This window comes from Myiozetetes cayanensis, unplaced genomic scaffold, assembly GCF_022539395.1.
Source record: "Myiozetetes cayanensis isolate MyiCay16 unplaced genomic scaffold, myiCay2020 scf7, whole genome shotgun sequence".
Taxonomy (NCBI): domain Eukaryota; kingdom Metazoa; phylum Chordata; class Aves; order Passeriformes; family Tyrannidae; genus Myiozetetes; species Myiozetetes cayanensis.
Window position 1 is genome coordinate 22,779,554 of NW_026087964.1, and position 25,429 is coordinate 22,804,982.

The 25,429-nt window shown below is 38.8% G+C and overlaps 1 protein-coding gene across 11 annotated transcripts in view; it reads left to right on the forward strand.

The window, feature by feature from the left end:
- The window catches only part of GABRB1 (gamma-aminobutyric acid type A receptor subunit beta1), a 122,716-nt gene that overhangs the window by 44,385 nt on the left and 52,902 nt on the right, over positions 1–25,429 (forward strand). For all 11 annotated transcript variants that reach the window (XR_007631755.1, XR_007631754.1, XR_007631756.1 and 8 more), the window contains one exon: positions 17,168–17,388. Coding sequence is in view for 5 of the 11 variants with exons in the window: in XM_050337567.1 (XP_050193524.1) it covers positions 17,168–17,388 (221 nt within the window). In the remaining 6 variants the exon portion in view is untranslated. The remainder of the gene's footprint in view (positions 1–17,167; positions 17,389–25,429) is intronic.

The window sequence follows — 25,429 nt, forward strand, 5'->3', positions numbered from 1 at the left end:
AATGTCCATTGGCTAGAAGGAAATATTATTTGCTACTTACCAGCTAAAGAAAATGCTGAATACATTCAGAAATTGCCTGTGCATCTCTATAGGCAAACAAATACAAAATTTGATTCACAACATTTCTTTGCTAAAAGTATATTAGCAGAAGTTGCTTTGCTTTCCTTTTCTTCTCAGCCTTCAGATTTCTTCATATTTGGGAATATGACAAGAATCTAAAAACCATGTCTGACTTTTAATAACTATTACTCAAAGTGACTCAAAGCCTTTCACTATTATTTTCTTCATTACTAATAAGAATTCAATCACAGTGAAATGCTCTAGATGATCATGAGCTTTATTTCTGTCCTACTTCTGCTGAGATATAACAGCACTTCATGGTTAAAAAATTAATCCTCAGTATTATTTCTTGACACACCTTAAATTAAAAAGAAAAATATCATACAAGTACACATATGCTATTAGTAGAATATTACAGAGTAAAATAATGCAGAAGATTACCTCAGAAAAATACCTTATGTGAATGAAAGTAATTTTCTGGATTACCTGCATATGAATGGAAGACAGATATTCCTCACCAGTTCAGGGTTTAAAATCACCAGTGATTTTAAATCACTGGTGATTAAATCACATGTCTGTGAGAACTTTTCCTTCACCTGTAAATGAAGAAGATTTAGCAAATTACAAAAGCCCTTTTGTCTACTTGATTTTCTGGTCTACATATTTAAAGCTAAGCATTTCAGCCAAAATTTCAAATAGTGCTCAGTGGAGCAAAAGATACTTTAGAGATAATTACAATACAGTTGAAACTTCTAAACATAGATTATCTTATGCTGTCACATATAGTTCTATTTTAATGTGCTTCTAAACGATGAGAAATTTCCTGTTCAGAAAAGAATGTTAACACATCATGCAGGAATATATAAGAAGAATTTAAAAGTCAATATCATCATATACTATCATTAACAATCACAATCAGCTCTAATGAAATTTTTAGTTCAGTACATGAGTGTTTTTATATTTAATTTACACACATCCTAAAGATTGGATGAGAGACAAGGGGCACAAATTGAAACGTGAGAAATTCTGACTGAACATAAGGATGAAGATTTTGCCTGTGAGGGCGATGAAACACCAGAACAAGTTGCCGAGGGAGGTTGTGGAGTTGCCATCCTTGGAGATATTCAAAACTCAGGTGGATGAGGCCCCAAGAAGGCTGATCTCATTGGACATGCTGTGAGCTGGAGGAGGTTTTCTGGAGCTTCCCTCCAACCTGCATGATTCTGTAGTTCATATAAAAACTTGTAGGTGTAGCTTAGAAAAAGGCTGAACACCCACTCACTTTGAATCATTTAGGTGGGAATTTGGGGAGGACTCTCAGAACAGAAATATTTTTTCTTAAATTATTCATTAATTCTCTTCTCACATTTTATGAAGTCTTTCGACCTCTCTAGTATAAAAAAATACTGCATCAACAACCTGGTATATTGATTTTTAAGATTATATTTTTATAGCATATTCATCTACACTTAATTATGTATAATAATGTCATTTAGAAAAAGCAAAACAAAGCAAACGTGAGGTGTCCTTTGATTAAAGATATTTAGAAGAACTTTCAGCAAGAAAATTTATGTTTTTACTTTTGGGTGATTGCAAATCCTTTTCATTTTTCCATTTGTTTGATGACCTAAAAAAAAAAGCCCCCGAAACACCTCATGCTGCCTTCTGATGCTGCAATTCCCTGATCCACAATTGTGCAATCTTGCCTCTCTCTCCATTCTTAGGCTTTCCCAGCACATTCCTGCTTTAATTCCTTCTGTTGTATTTTTATTTTTCCTGTTCCTTAGAAGTAAAAACTTTATGGAGGGAAATGTGATTCCTTGAATTCACTTAAAATATCATTCAGAGAAGTGATTTCCTGAACTGTTTTCTGATGCCTCCTGATCATTTTTCTGCTCTCTGGAGAGCTAGTCTCTGCTGATCCCTCACTGATCGATTTTTCCTTCCCCAGTACTTCATGCTTCTTTCACCTCCTCTCCACGTTCACCATCCTGCCTTTATTCTATTATCAGGATAACACTGAAGCTGAGGAAGGGATGATTTGTTCTCCTACGCACAGCACACAGGTGAGGGAACACCTACTTTAGGAGAGACATATCCAGCATTACCAGCTATCATTCCAATACTGAGAGTAAAACAGAGTATTTGTCAGAAGTGCATTTTTGACAATCAGTTCTTATCAGTGTGTAAAAGCAAATGTATCACGTTGGAAGTCAGAGAAGGTAGCCCTGACAGTATATGAAAGTGCTCCACTGTGCACATCTGTGGCTTTTAAGCTGATGTTCATATTTCCCACACCTTTCCAAAGTTTTTCAGCTGGCAATAGCTCAGGCCCGCAGTGTGTCACAAATATATACTCTGACGACCTGCATAATGGCCAGTCTGGCTTTTACAGCCCACCACTACCCAGCAGAACAAACAGGTCATCTAAGAGTACATCAGCATCCCTGTATAGTAGCATGCAGATTTCCCAAACTCCAGTTAACTAAGCCTGTTACTGTCACACAAGGCTGGACTTGAAATTCAGGACTGTCCTCTTCATTGACTTGACCATTGCCACAGCCGTTCTCTGTGACTGCCCCAGTCTAACTAACTGGTCCTTCTGTGATTATAATTTAATAATAAATTAATTAGAGCTCTATAATTAACTAGTCCTTCTGTGAAGGACCAGGACAATGTTCAACATTCTCAGTCTCTCATGCTCATTTTCAGTAACATTAGCTTGTTTCTGACTTATCTGGAGTGCAACATTTAGTACATATAACAATCCTGTTTCTTCTATGCCATTTGCATAAGGGTGACACATGAGATAGATAAATATTCAGCTCTTTCATCTTTTTTTTCATCCCATTCCTCAACAAGATCTCATCTTATAAAATAAATCCTTATGATTAGCCTCCTAGTCTATGACTTTTCAGTATTGAATATAATCCCACTTCTACTGCCCTAGCATTCAAGATGATCATTGTGATATCTAATACTCTCTGATGAGCACTGTGGCTCCTTACTTTAATATCAGCTGGAAATATCATTAGCACATTTTGATGTTTCTTGTGGCAGAAAAAATATAAGAGAAAATAAAAATTAGTCCCCCGTCTCATCCTTTGACAATTTCCACCTTTAATCTCCCTTGGCATGTTTCTTCTATGTTCACTGCACACTACTGGCACATCCCCTTTTATCCAGTATCTTAACCATTCTACCATTTGTGCTGGTTTTGGCTGGGGTAGAGTTAGTTCTCTTCACAGTAGCTGGTAGGGGCCTTTGTTTTAAATTTGTGCTGGAAACAATGCTGATAACACAGGGATGTTTTAGCTATTGCTGAGCAGGGCTTACAACAGAAGCAGGGCTGCTGCTGCTCCTCACACCACCTCACCAGTGAGGAGGCTGAGGGTGCACAAGGAGTTGGGAGGAGGCACAGCCAGGACGGTTGACCCAGTTGACCCAAAGGATATTTCAGGCTGTACGGCATCATGCTCAGCAAGAAACCAGGGCATAAGCTGGCCAGCAGTTGCCACTGCTGGGGCTGTGGCTGAATGTTGGTCAGTTAATGGTGAGCAATTGCTTTCATTTTCATCACTTATTTTTCTTGGGTTTTATCTCTCTCTGTGATTTTCATTTTAACTACAATTTATTACTAATATTAATAATTTAGTTCTATTATTAAACTGTTCTTATCTCAACCCACAAGTTTTCTCACTTTTACCGTTCCAATTCTCTTGCACCCCATTCCTGCTGGGGACAGGGGAGTGGGAGAGGGAGCAAGTGGCTGTGTGGTGTGCAGTTGTCAACTGGGGTTAAGCCATGACACTGTTTTTGTTCCTATTCCCATCTTCTTCAATTTAAATCATGCAATCAAAGATGTTTTACTGAACATTAGATAGCTGAGGTCCACCACATTTCTTTTATCTATGGAACCAGTCAGAGAATAAACAAGAAGTGACATGGGTCTACAATTGCTAAGCATTTTTGTATTTTATTTCATCACCAGCTGTTTCTGATTTTGTCCCTTATGGTCTTAAAAAACAAACAAACAAACAAAAATTCACATAATTCTTAAGGTTGCTCTAAGCAAAATAAAACAAAAACACTCTAGGGCAAAAGGATTTATCAATTAATCATCTGAGACCTCACATACAAATGAAGCTTAATCTGAAACAATGCGCCCTTTCAAACATCCTCAATTTAAATGTCAGGTGGGAGCATCAGCAAGCTGCCACCTCCTGATTCATATACCAAAACAAACAAAGAAACAAACTCCATGGTAAATATGGACTAGCTACTTGAGATATGGATGTCTTAGTTCCAAAGTTCAAAGACTTGCTGTCAGGAGAATATTCTACATCTAGTGTTATATTTAATAGATTCAGGACTAAAATAAACCATAGTTATGATGAGTCACTAAATATAAAAGATTACTTGCAGTAAAACATTATATAAGATTTCTATTTTCTCAAAGACTCAAAAGATAATATCATATAGTTAAAAAAATCATAGATGAACTGGAAAAATATGGTGTGCTATTTCAAACTGTATTATAGGGAAATATTATGGATGGGATTTCCTTAAAGATTTGTTAAAAATTCCAATTAGTTCTGCACTTCATTGTGAAAAATTATCTAAGGAATTAATCATAGAATCACATAATGGCTTGGATTGGAAGGGACCTCAAAGTACCCCTGAATTGTGCAGGAAGACCTTTCACAGGTTGCTTAAAGCCCCATCCAGCCTGGCCTTGAACAGGAATGGGGCATCCACAACTTCTCTAGGCAAACTATTCCAGTGTCTCACCACCCTCACAGTAAAGAATTTTTTCCTAATACCTAATCTAAACCATCTTTCTTTCAGTTTGAACCTGTTCCCCTTTGTCCTATCATTACATGTCCATGTAAAAAAGTCTCTCTTCATCTTTCTTGTAGGCTGCCTTCAGGTACTGAAGGCTGCAATTAGGTCAGTCTGAAGCCTTCTCTTCTCCAGAATGAATATAGTGTAAAATAATATGAAATATTATAGGAGAATGAGCCCTTCGAGATTAACAAGTAGTGCCATTCTGTGAATGCAGTAACAAACCCCACATTAACATGTTTTGTGATACAGTCTCTCAGTCTCTGCTAGTTACTGCACTCATGTTGGAAATTCAGTTCTCAGGGAACTCTACACCTTTCCCCTCTCCCCCCAATCCATTCAATAGGCATAAAGACAACCCTGTACATTCCTGCATTGACCTGAACTATAGAATGGTCTGGATTAGACATTTCCTATCCAGGTTCATTCCTACGCCTCAGCCACAGCCAGAAAAGACATTTGCCAGCATAAGAGCATTGTTTGTCTAGATTTTCCCATTAGACTTGGCCCTGAACAGAACCCCCCGTACTGAACTGACATCGCTGAGGCACGGATATCATTCATGGGCATCTCAGCAAGTCTCCCTGAGCAATTCCAGTCTTGGGTTGTTAATTTGGCTTTTGGATGGATACCTGTCTACTAGAGAGCACTGTGGTAGATCAGTGATTTTCTGCCATCTGTAAAGAGATGGATGGAATTTCATTACTATTTGGGATGGAAATACCAACCACCTGGGCCATAAAGTCATCTGCTGTAGGTTTGTGAAATTCTGATGCTTCATAATGTTCATAGTTCTCGTAATGCCTAAAAATGGCCCATAGTGATGTCTTGATAATATTTGCAGCTGTGAAGGAGCCAGGTTTCAACCTTTTATTTTGGTTGACAGTGTTGACACAGAGTGCTAACCAGACAGTGATTAAATCTTATCTTTCTGACTTCAAAAATGCAACACTGCTTTGAGCTGTGTTTTAAACTAGTATAAATTCTTTCACTTCTTATGCAAGCAATCCACTTATAAAAGCAGACCACTGTCTTGCAAGCAAAGCATTGCAATGGAATTATCTCAAACTGTCTGTTTTAACACTTGCAAACACGATCCCAAATGTCTGGGGGTGTCTCAAATATATATATTTGCTACAAGCGTTAAGACTTAAATCTTGCATTTGTTGCTAGAACTGGATACTGTAACCATAGTGATTACCTTTCAGTTGCTAGACTTTGACTCACCATGAAATGAATAAGGAAAAGGTTTGGGGAGAGATTTAAACAGTTCATCCAATACTGAACTGACACCGACTGCTGAATCTACATTGATGCTGTAGAAAACAGGTATCTTTATGACAAGCAATCTTTGCATACAGAATTTGAAGAAGGAATATGATTAAAAACTGACTAAAATCAGGATTAAAGAAGAGGAATTGCTTCTATAAATACAAAAAAAAAAGGAGAAATAAAAACACTGTTGTCACACAGAACACTTATTGTCCACCTAACAGGTATCCCCACCAGAGAAAAGCTTTTCCCACACATCAGGTTGGTGATATAGGAGAGCATATATGGTAAAAATTAGGTGCTGGGCAGGGACTAAGCTGTCTTAGTTGCATCCCTGGAGTTGAAACATAAGAGTACTATCCATGTTATAAAACTGTGGCAGTTACCATTACAACAGACCAAGTAGGTATGGTACCTACTAAGCCTACTGAATTTCATTTTGCTACAGCCAAAACCAAGCTATTCCCCCATCCTGTCTCCTACACATTCTCTGTAGAAGTACATTAACTATGTCCATGTGTCTTGCAGAAGCCACAGAGCTCTAACTCATCTGCAGCTATCTTATTACTCGGTACACAAACATTTATTTGCCTGTTTTATCTCATCTGTAATCCAGGAGATCCGAGTGTTAACATTCATCTGGCTGCCTTAGAAGAGGGCTGTCACTGTGCCCAAACCTTGGTGTCCACTTAAAGTTCTGTCTCCAGTGATGGCCAACATCCAGTGCTACATAAAAAGATACAGGAATCTTCCAACACACAGAAGTGGAACAATCTCCCCCCAACAGTATTTTCATTCTGACCCACAAAAGGGAAGTTATTTTACCCTGAACCATGCTAATTTATATTCCTCCCAAGATTTATTTACAATGTATTTTCATAAGCCTGTTTTAACAAGTGCAAATTAGGTGTCAGCTTTACTTCTATCACTAAAAATAACAAACTGAAAAGCATACCAGAAGAGTAACCTATTTCACTCATTTTAAATTATGAGAAATTATGGAAAATCTCCCCATGAGAGCACTGGTGAGTGGTGGAGTGAGATCTGCTTCTGGTCTTGTGCTCTAGGGTTCAGAATGGGTGGAAAAGGAGGAAAGACTATTTGCTTCTGATGATCTGCTAACACAGATTTTTAGAGCAAGATGTTCAAGTCCCAGAGCCACTATCTGATTTTCTATCCCGTTCTGAACAAAATGGGCTATTGCATCTGGAAAGTTTGCTGTAGGGTTTGTTAGAAAGCCAATCTAGTGAAAGGAATGAAATACTAAGGTGAGAGTTAGCAAATAAAGGCAGAGCTGTCCCTTGTTGTTTCCCATGCTCCATTCTCCACTTCATTTATTACCTCTGTGATTATTGTCTGTGAAGAGTCAATCTCCAGGGAACAGATGTTCATATTATCCTGAGATACCTTGAGATGTTGTAATCAGCTGAAAGCAAGCAGAAAGATAAATCATTTGGTAGTTCAGTAAATTTATTACTATAACCTAATAGATCTAAAAGCCATTCCTGCTATAAATAAGTAAAAATCTAAACATCCACTCAGATATAACATACCCATCTGGAAGTCATGTGACATAGCCAGCGTGTTTATCTCTAAGCATTCAGTCTCTACTGATGCAAATCCACTAATTCTGCAACTATTTAATCAAGCTTTATGTGATTGGGTAAGGCAAATAACAGAGAATTTATTGAATTGGTTCATTCTACTAAACCCATACTTGACTACACCTACACTGTGTCATCAGAAACCTTAGCTGAAACCACTTGCCATATTGCTTCAAAGCTTTTCTTGCTGCATAGCATGGTGCTGCATCCTACTTTGTGCGGAATCACAAAGCTGATCACCTGTGAGGGCTTTATCTCTGATTAGAAGTCACCAGGCAGAGCTGTTTTATCATACTGAAGAACAGCAAGACTCACCGCCACAAAGCAGAAAAACCTTTCCATTATCTGCATCATTGCTCATACCATGAACAACATGACTTGGTCACCTCTGCCATGCAACAAAACTGCCAAACAGCTGATCTGCTGTCCCAGGAGTTTCCCCTTTTCAGTTTCTTGCTGTCATCCCTTCCTTGACACAGACCCTCTTTGTAGGTAGCAGGAGGAGGTCTACATCTGTCCCATAATTTACACCTCTGCCAGGAGTGCTGCTTCACTGGCATTGGCTTCCACTTGTGTCCACAATCATCTTATTTCTCAGCATTGTCTTCAGAAAAGCAAAACCTTCTGGACCTCTACACTTCATACATCTCTGACAACAGCACTTTTGATTATTTCTGCATTAAATTAAGCCAGTCCTACAAAAAGCCATAGTTGGAAAAATACTACATCTTAGCTTTGAACGATAGTGGCATAGACCTAGGCTTCAGTTTGGCCAACTGCATGTAGAACTTCTCTGCCTGAATATAAGTGCACTTTAGTGGAAAATTAACCTTACTACACAGTGAAGGAGTTAAGGAAAAGAAATAGAAAAGCAGTCTCATATTTGTAGAAGGAGAAATAAATGCACAGGAACCTTTTGAAATGTCTGTTTCACTCTTGAAAACACACTTGAATTTCCATTCCTCTCTTGTGTTGAAATCATCTAATTTCCAAAACAGTGAAAACTTAGCAGTAACAAGCAGCTGTTTTCTTGTTTCTAAATGGAAAAAAAATCAAGAGGAGTTTTAGTTGACATGGTTAAGGCACTGCAATGACTCCTGAAATAGAAGCCACATAAGAAAACATTGCCTGGCCAACAATGCACGGATTCAGGATCCCTCAGCCCTCAATAGCCCCTCTAGCCTGTATTGTGTCAATTGCAATAAATTCAGGACACCAGGACACCCCAAACTTACGCCTTCTGCATCAATGTTCATCACGTATGGATCTCTGACATGTTTTAACTTCATCCTTCATATTATGACACAGCTGTCTCTAAAAAGCACCAAGGGAGGTAGAGCTGTGTGCAAGAGAACTGCTACATGTACTTCTGCTGACATCTCAACATGGACAAAAACATTACTATCTCAGAAGGGGAGGGACAGGCAAAAATAGCCCCCAAACCAAAACTCAGCAAATCAAAACCATGCTTCTCTCAGCCAGGCTCCAGTTTGCCCCTCTCAGAGGTCACCATGCTTGACAAGCTTCACAACAGCACCTCAACATTTTCTAGCAGGCTGCAGTAAGCAAGGAAAAGCTGAAGAGTCAAGACTGGTTTCCTGACTTTTTCAAACATTTTGGATGATTTTTTTTTCCAAGTTAATTATTGAGCAAACAAAGGCAAGATAATGCTGAAACAGACAACTGGCTACTGAGCTCCTGCAGTATTTTAATACCGGGAAAACACTAATAAGCTTACATAGCCAATTAAGAGAGCAGATAGACCACTAGATGCCAACCCACAGACCTTGTCTGACAAGGGTTGGTGCAACCCTGACAATAGATCTGAGCTGCTTTGGTAACTCTGACCTGAAGCTATAGAGCAGTTGTACACAGCTACTAAAGCCGGTCTCTGCTGTAGCCCCATGCATGGCACCACACTGCTAACACATTCTGGTTCATCCTGGCCTCCTCTGACTAGCAAACATGAAAATTGCCTTGGTTGAGAACAGTGGTACATGTGCTCTATGATCTCCCACAGATCCTTAAGTTTTTCTTGCCTCATTTTTGAGGCTGTAAAACCCACTCCAGAACTGTACTTTCACAGCTGTTCTGCATGGAAGCTGCTCTGCCTTCCTACTTCACTCCTAGTGTTCTTTCCTGCCTCAGCACCAATGCTTGGGTAGCCATGGTGGGTACAGGATCAGGGAATTTACCTACATAAAAAACACCATGCCGAAATAGTAATGATAAAGTTCATCTCTAACCTCCATTTCCTAAGCAGTTATTCAAATGTGTGCTGTCACATGGGAAGGGATGAAAGTAGTGGCCTTCAGTGAGGTGAAAGCCTTCTGAAACTTCAGACTCAGAGAGAGGTGTTATTGTTGTAAGCACTAAAGAAAACTAATTTTGCGGTTTGCTTTATTTATAAAGTCATTTTCACGACTTCCCAGATTTTCACTATAGTGGCACCAATTCCAACATTCTAAGCTACTTAGTTCTTCAAATAATTACTAATCCCATGTTCTCCCTAGTTACATATTTTGCAGGAAAGAGAGCCTGCACCTCCATATTCTAATCAGTACTCGGGAGTACTATTCAGGTGTTTTCAAACTGACTGACAAGTTATTTGCTCTTGCTTGTTTTTTTTTTGTCTCCTAATATGCCTACACATACTATACAATATTTTGAATTGTGGATTCCCATGAGACTGGCAACAGCACTGGATTTGTAGGGTTTTAATCAGATTAATGGTATTAAATTGGCCAACTTCATTAGTTGTCCAATTGATTATGCTGTTAGTAAGATAAAAATAAAACAAGATCTTTATTATCAACACTCTAAAAATACCCTGCATTCTGCTCTGAGGATTTATTGTCAACAATACACGCATCTAAAGGCAAACTGATTCCCAGCAAAAGCCAAAGGCAATTTTTCCACAGAAAATCCACATCACTGTTCTAAACTCATCAGCTATGATGGATTATCATGTAAGCAGCTTAATATTATTCAAATTATGCAGCTCATGAGAAATCACATGGGACACTTTTTCTCAAGCTGCCTTTTTTAAAAGCATTGCAGATACAGGTATTTACAGCACACTTGGTTTACAGTGGCCAGAAGGTGACAGAATTCAGCATCTGGAGGATAGGTGGGACAGTGAGCAGCAGAGATAGGACTCAGGACATCGGGACAGTGAAATATAGCTTGTTTGGGTAATTGCTAAGTAAAATTCCCCAGCAATCAGTCATCAAGCAGAAACAGTGGAGGCTGAATTTTAAAGAAAGCCAGAAACAATCCACCCTGTCATGCAAAAAGGCCATAATTTCAGCAGAAGAGTTGTCAGGCTAAGACAGGAACTTCTCAATGAACTAAAACATGGAAGGGAGAATACAGGAGGAGGAAACAAGGCAACAGAACTGGCATAGAAACCAGCAATGAGAATTATTTGGTTTTGAACTGGCTGTAAAGGAAAGGAAATGGATCTGCCCTCTCTGTGAGAAAGCAGCCACAATGCTTCTCACTCTGCCTTGGGGTAGGTCCAGAGCCAAACAAGAATAGCAGCCAAAACAACATGGCCTTGTAGTAGTGCATATCTACTATAGATATCCTGGCCAAGAAGAAAGTGGAGATGAGACCTTCTTCCAACAACTGGAAGAAGTATCGTGTGCATGGATCCGTTCTCATGGGAGACTTTAACCACCATGATATCTGCCAGAAGGACGACACAGCAGGGCTCAGGTTATCTAGGAGACTTCTTGAATGCACTGATGATCACTTCCTGGCACAGGTAACTGAGAAGCTAACAAAAAAGCTAACAAACAAACAAACAAATAAACCTGCACACCAAAAAAACCCACAGTAAATTTAGATTGTAGATATACAAGTCTAAAGATCTGGCAGCTATGTAATTACTGTTTCTCTTCCAGGTAGAGCCACTGACTCACTGCATGTCACTGTGACCTCCATCTGCTTCTCTTGAAACTAAAGAAAATTGGTACAGTAGAATGATAACTAAGAACAAGGCAGGAAGAATCAAATAGATTTCAATCACCAGACCCACAGAAATAGAAACAACTCCTACTGAGAAAGAAATTGTTTAAAAATGTGTAGATATTAAGGCATTAAAAAAAATCTGTTACTGTTTTTATAAAGTTAACCCAGCCTCATGTTAAGATATATGTATCTTCCATCCTACATTGTTAAGCATCTTCTGGAGCCAAGTAGTCTAGCCATGGTTGGTTGTCTTCACTAGTGATTTCCTACTAAGAAGCTTGGCTTACCAGAAGGCCCTGCACATCACAGAATTAAGGTTTGTGGGGATTTTATTTTGCTTCACATGCTCAGCTAATTCATCCTGTGACTCCATTTACACATTACTGATATTCACCTGCTTGTGTTCTCTTCAACCTTCTGTCCAGTTCCTATAAGATTTCTGGTACTGTTATCACTTATACAATAGGGTTCAAAAAAAAATACAACAAACCTCTCCCATCTGCTCCTAAGATTGCAATCAGTTCAGCTTTGCCTGCAGTGCTGTGCACTGACAGCACAAGGAATTATTCTGAGCTCTTAGCACTGTGTCATCCTCCTTAGACATTCAGGCACTTTGTAATGGTCTCGTAGTTCACCCCTGCTGAGCTAGCTGGAAATTACAAAGGAAACAAAAATTAAGTACTTCAGGAACAACCGTTGTTGGAAAACAGGCTGCTTTCCAATTATCTTGCTTATAGGTAGCAAGGGAAGTGTGGTTTAATTAATTCTTCACTCTTCCAGAATAGTTTGCCTTAAGAGGAACTTGAAAGTGCTACACCCTTCCAACATATCTTTGGCTTCATGTGCTTTAGTCCTCACATCATATTCCATGTGGTAGACCCTCAAAGCTGATCTAGTCAGTCCTCCTGTCAGTAAGGCACCATCTTCCATATAGTCCTCACAGGAACCTGGGAAGTACAGTTTTTGCCGAAATATCCAGTCCCACTTCTGTGTATTGGTGCTTCAAGTCCAAACTGGATGAAATGTTTTGGAATGTAAGTTAAAGATTGAAATTTCTTTTCCTTGGAATGCTTTCTAAACCTGCCTTACAGAGAGGATGAGGAACAACTCCTTGAGCACAATGTCACGGTCCTCAAACGTCATTCCACCATTCCCTTTCATGCCTGCACAAAGTGGCATATAATACCTGGAACACCTTTGCACTGTAGTTGCCAATACCTGGACTTGAACACTAACTGGCATCCTCAGATGCAGACAAACAGGTATGAGCCACCTGGACTAGTTGGGGTTTTTAGCAAAAACTTGTTTTCAGCTGCCTCACAGAGAGAAATGGCTAAGAGAAGACATGTTTGTCACTCACTGCTGTCTACATTTGCTCTTAAAAGATGTATCAAGACATGTATTAACATATATTGGTCTGTGGAGTACCTGCCTGTAAGAAACTTGTCTATTCCTTTGTTTTCCCTCCAGTTATTCTTTAAGAAACATTAGGTGGCTGGAGGCTTAACAGAAAAGAAAAAAATCTGTTATTACCCTTACATCATCTATACGTATTGCACCAAAAAAAAAAAAAAAAAAAAATAAGGAACAAAAAAAAAGTATAGAAATAAAAAGAAACTTATGGCAACTCTCCAATCTATTCCTTACTGGAACTATAAATTGTTCTTCTAACTTCAAGTGCAATATGCTTCATTCTCTTTCCTACAAGAAATTTATATTACTCAAGTGAACTGTGAAGCTTGGTGCCAGTACTTATTTATGAGGTTTCTTAAATTCAGATTACAAAATAATTTGCAATTCTGAGTAAAATAGACTAGTTTCTCTTACTCACATTTTCACAGAATCTCTCTTACCTAGGAATAACATGTAAGTATTTGTCTTAGCAACCTTATTAAACCTTATTAAAGCACTGTACAGATTTACTTTTATGTTATAGTACACATCTAGTTACATTCACTTACACATTTCCAGTGGGATACAAAGAAATAAGAAATTTGCACAAGTACTAAGAAAGGAAAAAAATCTGATTCTAACAAATCAAAGTTTGCTACATTAAAAAAAAACCCAAAATATTAAACCAGATACACATCAGAACAGCTTTATTATTGATGCTCTAACATTACCCCTCTAAAGATTCACTATACCTTGAAAAAGCAGAGAGGCACTTCTGGAAAGCATAGATAGCTCAATTAAATCTACTGAAATATCATGATTTTTATGCAGCATTACAGCTTTTTTTTAATTATGGGAAGTACAGCTCAGCACAAAAAATATTCAGTGTGTTTCTAAAAGAAGTGAAATATTTTTAAAAACAAATAATTTAAAAGAACAGTTAGATGCAGAAACAAATTTTCTTTTCTAATTTTACTTTAAGCCCTGCTTTTTTAACTCATGAATAGAAATTCTTAAATATGAAAGTTAAACCTAGTCTGATTTATTTCTATGTCTACACTGGTGGGAATCTTGGAAAGCTTTCATAAAAAGCTAAAAAAATTCTGCAGCCAATTACCACTATAGATATGACAGATTCAGAAATTATTCATATACTCCAGAGCTTGAAACCACAAAATCCTCAGCAAATTTTACAGGGTAGAAGACAAGTAGTCATTAAATCGCCACTTCACTCACACTGCTGTACAATATAAATAATAATACAGAAACCTCCAAGATGTGGCTAACCACATGGCTTGCCAGCATTTAATCCTTCACTGATGAGATATGAGAAAGATAAGGCTGTATTTCATTTCAAAAAATTTGAAAATTTATAACTATATCATTTGAGTTATTATAGCTCAGATATAATTTGCTTTTCATTAAAATAATCTTTAACTATGCATTTTAAAATAAGAACATACAGGAACAGGGACTCTCACAATCGTGACAGACTATTTTCCTCATTAAATATTAAATAAGTAACACCCTTGAGTACTGGGGAATGGGGAGGAAAAAAATTAATTTCCTCAATTAAGAAACACTGAGATTTCTTTATGGTGAAGCTCAGAATTTTTTCTTCCTCATTAGCACTTGCTGGTTTGCCATGTACTTCTCCCTAGTACAGCACAACTGCAGGGCAGAGGATCACTCTCTCTTACCATGGTGTTACCAACCACAGTATGTGGGATACAGCACAGCTGGATGAAACAAAATATCTTAACAGACTATGATGCTGAAAATAGCAACCCATTTTCTTCTAATAGTCATAGCCAAGACACAGAATTTATTTTTCTTTCACTTGATCACATCCTTTAAGATCTCTTGTAGCTTACCTTGGCTATTTTGCTGTCTTGGCTGAGCTTTGAGAACCATCACATAAACACCCCTCTCAATTGTTTGCTTTCCTCCAGGACAGCATGACAGTTCTACAAAAGCAGCTTTAAGACTTAGTGAAAATACAAAGGAAAACATGGAGAAAAGATAATTGTGTATAATTGGAATTTCTATTCCATCTGTGGTGAGAACTGTGTAGGCTCTGCTGAATCAAGCTGAAGATGTAGAGCATACCTGGTGAAGCACTGAGGTTAACTATTATCAGTCATCTCTGAGGGCTTTTCTACCTGAAGTGGCTTGAAGTAGGACAGGTTATAAAACAAATACAGTGTATGAAAAATGAAGACTTGTGATGTTGGGGTTTTTTCATCTTCATTTGGATTTTTCTTCTTTGGTTTTTAGGTTGTTGTGGTTTTTTAATTTTCACTTTCTTTCATCCGATTCCCAACTGACTGCTGTACAAGGAGGAACAAAGGGCAGGGATTTAACTTCTCTTTAAGTGAGGTTTCTAACCCACTTCTATTCAAGTTGTACATTCAAAAACTTGCCTCCTTCGTATTCATACTTCTCTGTACTGCTGTTTAAATTATAAATCACCCATTCAGCAGTGCACAGCATATGCTCCACTGCATTACTTTGTAGTTCCAGGCTTGACCAGCATGGTCTAGAAAGGAAAGAAGCTGTCCTGACCTCCTCCTAGGAGCCTGGGCCAGGAAAAAAATCCAAACTTATACCTTGAGCATATAACCTCTTGTCTTTGTTGTGGGTAGTAATTGTCTTGCAGGCCTGGAAGAGGTCCTATCTATGAAGTCCTTGCAAATCTGGAATCTGCGCTTGCAATAATTGCAATTGTCCTGATGTATATAACCACTGATAGTTCACCATAAAAAAATTACTAAAAATTACTACAGGCCAAGGACAAGGAAGAATAGTGTTTTTATTAACAACTTATAAGTCCATAGCTCTGTTAGATGCAACATTTCAGGTAGAAACTCTTTTTGAAAGGTAACAACTCTTGTCTTGATTTCATGGCAATGATACAGTCTTAAGAAGCCACTAAAGATGGAGTGAGCAAATTGTATCAGACAGTTTTTATGCTGTTTCTTCAAAAATTAGAGTCCACACCAGGATTTGTGAGGATGACAGAAGTAAGGCTTTTTATCACATTAAAAAAAAAAAATCTTACCCCTAACTGATTTTTTTCAATATCTATGAATTTTGATGCACTTCTACCATAAAAAAATGTGTAACAGTGTGACCTGTCACTTGAAAACAGGTTTGGGGGAGGAGATGAGGAAGAGAAAACTAATAGTCCACATACTGATGTTTTTTAGTCATCTTTTAAGAACTCCATCAGCTACAAAGATATGGGCTTTTCCACTTTAAAAAATTAACTACCATTAAAAAGACCAAATTCACAGAAAGACAGATAAGAGAGAGTAAATCAGACTAGAAACCTTTTAGAACAATTTCTTTCCAGACTAAGTGAAAGCTGAAAGGCTGCATAAATGGTATTTCACCTAAGTTACAACATGATAGTCAAGAAAAGGTGTTGATGTGATGCAATAAAATCCAATTGTCAAGGGCAGAAAGGACTGCATTCCCCAGGCTGAGGCAAGGTGTGCCTGGCTATCTCAAGTCAGTGCATCTGGCAACTCCAGCAGATGGGGAATGGCAAGTTATCCATTATTTTCTGAGGTCATATTTGCTCTTTCTGAGGAAATCTAGGGACTGCTGGCATTTCTAGACTGTGGGGGGGAATCTTTCAGGATGAAGGGAGAGAATGTCAAAAGAATGCCCTCAGTGCTATGCAATGCTATTTGGCTGAGGTCACCTAAACCCTGCTCTTTTCACATTAAAAAAAAAAAAGTTTAAAAAAATCAAAAGCCAAGTTTGATCCACAGACTGGAAACGCAAACGTATTCCCTGTGACTCAAGAGGTTCTGAAGGCCTGTGGTAGTCACTGCCACTGGTGAGTGGTGTGAGGTTTGAACAAGCCAAGACTTATGCTCATGGCTAGTGACAACAACACCTTAATGATCCCTTGATTTCCTAGGATCAGTTACTGAGACTCATCTAAAAGTAAACTTCTGGTAAGTTAATCAGTCTGAAAATACAAAGAGCCCTTCTTGTTTCTTCCATAGGACTACACCCTGACCATGTACTTTCAGCAGTCCTGGAGGGATAAAAGGCTCTCCTATTCTGGAATACCTTTGAACCTCACTCTGGACAACAGAGTGGCTGACCAGCTCTGGGTGCCGGACACGTATTTCCAAAATGACAAGAAATCATTTGTCCATGGAGTGACAGTGAAAAACCGAATGATTCGACTCCATCCAGATGGGACAGTCCTTTATGGCCTACGGTACGTTGGGTTTTTTAATCAGCTATATTACTGTCCTGGCAGGAGTGCAGGTAGTACCAATGCCTCTTTCCTCTCCTTTTTCCCCAGTTTCCTAGTGCAGCTGTATGAGTCAGCACATGCTTCATCTAGATGACCACATCACAGCCTAGAATTTTCCACAGAGCAACAACACTACCTTTAATAACTACATCCATAACTAACAAAGCCTAATACCTCTTTTTTTTTTTTCCTGCTCTTCTGAGTATATTTAAACTACTAAAAGTGTTCTTTGTTATCAACTCGTAATCAATCACAGCTTAGACTATCATTTACTTCCTCCTAAAATTTTTTCATCAGCTCCTTAGGACAATGTGAAATTAAAATTTGGAGTTATCTGAAGAAATCTGGCCAACATTTGGTAGGGAATAAGATATTCGTAAGTTTATGTTAATTATTTAAATATTGTTTATATCTCTGAGTATAGGTTTTCTTTGATGTTCCTTGGTTTATAACTGCCTCTTCACACCACAACTGCTTCTTCATACAGTGCAACCCATATTCACCCCTGTAGATGAAAATATATTCTAAAGTTTGAACAGGCACAGTCTAATTATAAGGTACACAACTGTGAAATTAAAACTATGCCAAGCTATTTGTTATGTTGAGAATTTTGCAGAGACTGACTAGGGTTTAATTGCATTATTTTTGAAGTTAAGGTAGCTTTGCTTGGAAATAACATTGTCTGTCTGAAACAACCTTTGATCACTCTTATCATTCAACAGTAAAAATAATGTCTGGAGAATATAAACCTGAAAGCATACTTCAGTTAATCAGAAAAAAAGTTATAAAACATAAAACTTAGCTGAAATACCTCAAAATTTACCTAAGATAGAATTAGGAAAAAAAGAAAAACAAACTGGTGCAGCAGTTCAAAATGAAAATAATATTTGGGAAAGTATAACTTAGAGCTTACTGAAAATAGAAATTGGAAATTACCTTTTAGCCTATAAAAACACAACCTTTTATAACTCAGCACTACCCCTACAAAGAAAGCCTTCCAACCTATCAATTCAAGCTTCTCAAGAAACAGAAAATTATTTAAAAATTATTATTTTGGCTATCCATGAGTTCGCTTTTGAACCTATCAGATTCCCAGGCAGTGCATCAGTTCCTATAAACAACTGCACAGTCAGTTTAATACAGCTAGATCTGTTCTGGTACAGAAAAACTGCTATTTCAGTTATGAAAGAGAAAACAAGGGAATCATGAAGAATGAGTTGTTCTACTAAAGGCTGTTATTAACATCTTCTAAACAGAGCATTTGAAAAATACATCTTTCCCATAGCCTTCAGACCTCCTACAGTTCCTTTCAATTAAACTGACTCCTGCAGGACAGTTACCATGAGAGGAATTTTTGGCCTCCTTTTTTTTTGTTTTTTCTTCTTCCTTTAAAGCCAGGATGCAAATGTATTTACATTCTAGAATTTGCAAAGTGGCAAGAATGTATGTTAGAGGCAAGCACTCCCTCACAAGCAGTTGTATATATACAATATAAACTACCCCTTGAAACGGATGCCATGCATAGGCTTCCACACACGTGCCATACAGCAGATATCAATAACAATCTTCTGCAGAAATAGCAAAAGAAACTGTGATACATCTGGTGAATCTGCTGCAAGTCCTCTCACGTGTTTCATCCCCAAAGCAGCAGCATGGCTGAGAAGTTGTGACCTTGCCACATGCTCATGCTCTCAGGGGTGGTCAGGCAAACCTCCAGTGCAACACCAAAGATGGTCACCTTCACATAACAAGGTTGCTACTTTGTATGATTGAATAACCATTCACATTTGAATAGTTAAGCAACTGTTCTACGACCTTGCAACAGCTGCAGCTCTGCACGTTAATACCCCAGCCAATATCTATCACTTCTTGTGGTAGAGAAACCAAAGAAAAAAACCAAACCAAAACAAAAAAGGTAGAAAAATCCACACTAATATAAAGGGCAGCCTATATCCCGTACACTTGCAGTCTGGTACTACACAGTTCCCTTCTCCTCCCTTACTCCTACCTCATGCCCTTAACATATGCTGCCACAGGAGCAACTCTGAGTCTCCTGGGCTTCTGGGCTGCCCTACCTTCTCACCCAGGTTTCTGGGCTTCCCTACCTTCTCACCCCAGAGAAGGCCACAGGGTCTCAGGATGCAGCAGGGCCAAGTATTGCCAGATGTGCCCACATCCTCTGACAGCATTGTCATCACCAACTACATGCAGGAAAAAAAGTGCTGAGCTGTCAGGTCTTCTTCACAGCTTGAGCTGGTGTACCATGTTTGCTCCAAGGACAAAGCAGCCCTTTAGATGCATCTGGTTGAGTAGACTTTGGCCTGTAGTTACCACACATGTAGTGTTCCTATCCCACAAGAGGGATCTGATCAAAGACAAAACTAGCAAATGAGCAGAAGAAAAAATGACTTTAAGAAACATTAAAACAATTTTCATACAACAAATGTCAATTATTGTTTTAAACTTGCATTAGTGGTCACTTTCCTCATGGTAGATAAATACAGTTCTGTCAGCCTATAGTTACCTTTAGATCATATGAACATCAATTTTTTTATATGCTAGATGATACATATGCCTCATAAGAAATAAAGCATGAGAAAACACTGCAGAAAATGATTTTAGGTAAAATTCAGCATTGCCTGTTAGAAATTTGAGCACAGCTCTGACCTTAGTCTCACAAGTAGAAAAGAAACTTTGTAGCATATTAACTTGCACTTAGCTTCTGTGCAGCAGAAGAGTGTGAAGACAGAATCATCAAACATGTCATAGGTTGCAATGTGCAAGTTTCGTTTTCCTTGCTGTAAGACAGAGTTGGCCTCCCATTACTTGAACAAGAAAGACAACACCAATTACGCTACAGACCAGAGTCTGAGTTCTCAACAAATTAGGTAGGGTTTTAACCCATCCCTCAAGGATGATTTAAATGCTTCCTTTCCCTCATGCCTCCTATTCCCCAAACAATTTTTCTATTTTCAGTTGAGTAAATGCTTCTCTTCAGGCTCAGATATGAAATTATACTGGCTTCTTTAAAAAGAAATTGGAACAATCATAGCAGCTCTAAATAACCTGCTTTGTTTGCATCCATGTACACAGCAGTTTGTCGTTGATGCAATGTTCAGTCTCAACAGAGTTGAGGAAAAATAAACCAAGGTTAATCATTTGACTCTTAAAATGACTAAACAAGGGAAACATGCACGTAATACGCTGGACTGGTTTTAGATCATGTAACAAAGCATTATCACTTCAGTATGTCTCCGTTATAGTATTATTTCTATGATGAACTGAACAACCCCTATAGCTATTTTTTCCAGTAACTTTCAGCTGCTATGTCCCCACCATTTAGAAAATGATATATTCTGTGAACTTGTGCAGATACAAATTACCCCTGAATCTTCTGCCCTCGAAAATTGTGCATTGCTGTTTTGTCTCTTGCTGCAAAAGCTACTTCTGTTAATTGTTCATAGTAGTGAAACGTATATAACCTTACTAACCAAATGACTCCTTTATCCTTTTACCCAAGCAACTACACACACAAACACATTTAACTCCATGTTATTTTTTCCACTGAATTCCATTTCAAATATGTCAGGGAAGTTGAGTGTCACTGTTAATTATTATTATGTACCTGAAGTGTGTGATTCTTCAGTCTCTGTCAGGTACTCCCACCAGCAACTATTATCATTTTCTGTGGTATAGACACCTGCTTCCTGAGAGAAAGAAAAAATTCTCATTGAGTCAGTGTGCAACCCTGCAGCGCTGTTAGGATGGCATATGAGACAGCTCTAGCCTGGTCCCAGTACAGCTGGTAAAATATTGAATACTATTTTATCTACTTAATTTTTACCCCATTTTTAGTAAGTGATTGGATCCCATTAGCTCTAACCCTTTTGGCACTAGCAGTCTCCTATTACTTTTATTGCCTATTCAGGCAAGATTATCTAAAAGTCTCTCCCAAATCTCTAGATTCTTGAACCAACACATGCTGTTGCTTCTTTTGCTTCTCCTTTCTTACCCTTTTCCAAGTAAGATGCTAGACATGTAACCTGTCTTTGAGATATTTAAGAAAACATTAATAATTTATTGTACTGAATTCTATGTTCAAATTCTTATGTCACAATGTCAAGAATGGAAGCTCTGATTTAAATCATCCTTTCCTAGTATTTTATTCTTCTCAGATTTTCACTACCAGAACAATGACATCTTGCTGCTTTGGAGACATCTGTTCTTTTATCATGACATTGCCTCAAAATAAACAGCAGAATTTCATCTGATGTGCTGTAAGGAGCATATCCTTGAAAAGTATTAGTTGTTAAGAGGCATAACATAACTTCAGCAATACCTTTACACAGACTTTTCTCCCTTATGATATTCAGACACCAACATAACTTCCATTAGAACAAGTCTTTATTTCAAGGCAGGGAGACTGAGCATACCATGATGAGATGTGAAGATCTGGCTTGGAGCATTGAAAACTTTTGGTTTCAGTGAGACTGCCATCTTTAAGCTGCTACAGCAGAGGATGCCAGTTTGCTAGACACTGCTGCAACTGCAAGAGGACAAGGAGAAGAGTGATCTTTGCTTTAAATGTAAGGAGTTATTTTACCACTTCTTACACAAATAAAATCTTCTGTGATGCAAACACTGGAAAACAAATCCACCTACCTCCAACCAATTCACAAATGCAAATTGATTCATGCAACATTGGATTTACTAACCACTTATTCATGCAATATCCATTGAAGCCCATCTAGCATATCCTAGAGGTGGAATACAAAAAAGCTATATTTAAATGTAGAATGTTTAGGTTTTAAATATAATCTTAAAAGTGAATTTTAGTGGGAACTTCCCTTCTTGACTGCCTCTATTTTGGTGATATAGCTGTGAATGTTATTAAAGTAATTAGCTAGACATGTGTTTACATCTTTTATTACAGTGAAATCTTAATGGTTTGTGGATTGCTTTTACATTGCCATGATTTGGAGCTATGGAGTTTTGGTTTTCCTCTAAACACTTTCAGGAATTTTCTTGAAGAGTCAGTTATTGAGTCCTTCTGAGGACAACCCATCATGTCAACAAGTAGCCTACTTACACTGGTACTCAGTAGATTGTCCTACTTGTGTTGTTAAACAGCTCCAGCCAAAAAAAAAAGACTGCAGTTTATTCTAAATGATAAAAAAAACATGTCATCTAACTGAAATGAAAAGCTACACTTGTTTCACTACACAAAAATACAGAACAAATTATAAAGTATTATTTTATTAGATGGTAGTTTTGAAAATGCTAGAAAATATTTCTTCCATGTATCAATGGCAAAAGATTTAGCAGTGAGCGTTTTAAGACTCAACCAATTTGGGACTTCCTTTATATTTTTAAAACCTAAAGATATGCAAGAACTTTGCAAAAATATTTGCAACTATTTGCCATTTCTTCCACCTCCCAAAACATTTCAGTCTCAGAGGGTCAGTTTTCAGGATTCACAGTTAAATGAAGACATTCTCAGTGTATAACCATTAGGAAGGAGTAGGACCATTCACTCTCACATTGTGGACGCAATCTATTACGCTTCACTTGCTGGTTACACTTCACTTGCTGCAAACTTTCTTCCAACAGGCCTTTAAACAAGCATATGTGCCTGCTGGGCAGTCAGCACGACCCCTTATCACAGGCAATGCACTGCTAGGAGCATTTCTTCATCTCGGAAGGGAACAAAGGGAAGAACAGGACACAGCAAATTGATCCCACGGCAGAAGGGTTGTCTTCTTTGTCCCTCCAGCTGCTTGCAGACTGTTTGAATTGTCTGTGTCACTCTGTGAATCCTACTGTCATCTCCTTTTCCTAGTCTGTAACGCAGTCCTTGGCCATGACATGGCTGGTGTAAGATCATCACAGAATCATAGAATTGTTTAGGCTGGAAAAGACCTTTGAGATCATCAAGTCCAACCATTAATCTGATATTGACAAGTCTACCACTAAACTGTGTCCCTAAATGCCAGATCTACACATCTTTTAAATACCTCCTGGGATGGTGGCTCCACCATTTCCCTGGACAGTTTGTTCTGATGACTGACTATCACCCTTTCAGTGAAGAAAATCTTCCTAATATCCAATATAAACCATCCCTGAGACAGCTTGAGGTCCTTTCCCCTTATCCCGTCATTTGTTACTTGAGAGGAAAGACCAACCCCCCACATCACTACAACCTCCTTTCAGGCAGTTGTAGAGGGCAATAGGGTCCCCTTGAGCCTCCTTTTCTCCAATCTAAACCCCAGCTCCCTCAGTCACTCCTCATAAGATTGGTGCTCCAGGCCCTTCACCAACTTCACTGGACACACTCCAGCACCTCAGTGTCCTTCCTGTAGTAAGGGGCCCAGAACTGGATGCAGGATTCAAGGCGTGGCCTTGCCAGGGCCAAGTGGAGGGGGACAATTGCTGCCCTAGTCCCTCTAGCCACGCTATTTCTGATACAGTCCAGGATGCCATTGGTCTTCTTGGCCCCCTAGGCACACTGCTGGCTCATACCTAGCCAGATGTCAACCAGCACCCCAGATCCTTTTCCTGTGGACAGCTCTCCAACCACTTTTCCCCCAGCCTGTAGCGCTACCTGGGGTTGTTGTGACCCAAGTGCACGACCCAACACTTGGCCTTGTTGTACCTCATCCAGTTGGCCTCAGCCCATTAATCCAACTAGTCTAGATCCCTCTGCAGAGCCTTCCTGTCCTTCAGCAATTCACCATTCCTTCCCAACTTGGTGTCGTCTGCAAATTGACTGAGGGTACACTTGATCCCCTCATCCAGATCATCAGCAAAGAAATTAAGCAGGACTGACCGCAGTATTGAAACCTGGGAAACACCACTCATGATCAGCTGTCAACTGGATGTAACTCCATTCACCACCACTCTCTGGGTCTGGCCATCCGGACAGTTTTTCACCCAGGGAACAGTGCACCTGTCCAAACCATGAGCAGACAAGTTTCTCCAGGAGAATGGTGTTAGAGAGAGTGTCAAAGACTTTTAATAAGGCCCAAGAAGACAACACCTGTTGCCTTTCCCTCATCCACTACATGGGTTACCTTGTCATAGAAGGAGGTAAGTGAAGCAAAGATATGCCTTTCATAAAGCCACGCTGCTGGGCCTGATCTCATGGTTGTCCTGCACACACCATGTTCTGACACGCAAGACGATCTGCTCCCTGACCTTCCCTGGCATAAAGGTCAGACTAACGGGTCCTTAGTTCCCCAGATATTCTTTAAGGGCCTTCTTGTAAAGGAGTGAGCAATGACCAGTACCAAAACTAGGAGAAAGCAGTTTGCACTAGCACTCAGAAGACAGCATGCATGGCCAAAATATGGATGCATTTATTAAACAGGCTGTAGCTGTAGGAGAAAGAGCTACAGCTGTAGCTGTAGGAGAAGGAGCTACTCCTTACTCTTGGCAGTTACCAGATGGAAAAAAGTACCAAGGTTCACTTACACTTTCTCACACTTGAGCAAGGACTCCTCCAGCCTGCATATTTGTAAAGTAGAAAGAGACAATGTCTGTATTTGCCCAACAGCTGCAGCACTATCAATATGTTGACATAAGCTAAAATGCATTTTCAGGATTGTTCTTACCATCTGTAAAACTGGATAATTTTACACAGGTCACTTCCCACGCATCGCAGTTAATTTGATCAAGATTGATAGAGATTGCAAAGTGGTTTATATAATACATTCTGAGAAAAAAAATCATCTCAATACAGCTACACTCTGCAATTTACTGCATGAAGCACAATAGCACTCAAGCAAGCACTGGCATACCAAGATATAACTTATTTTTCACACAGACGCTGAGGGATGTGCTTGTCTAAATACTGCTGAAAGCACAAGGAGGCAGTACAGGTGTATTCTGTCTCCACAGCTCCATGCAAGAACCAGAGAGACGCACCAGGGAATGAGATGCTCTCAGCATCACTCATTTTCAGTGAATGGGTGAGCAAATCTAACTGAAGAACAGCTATATGCTC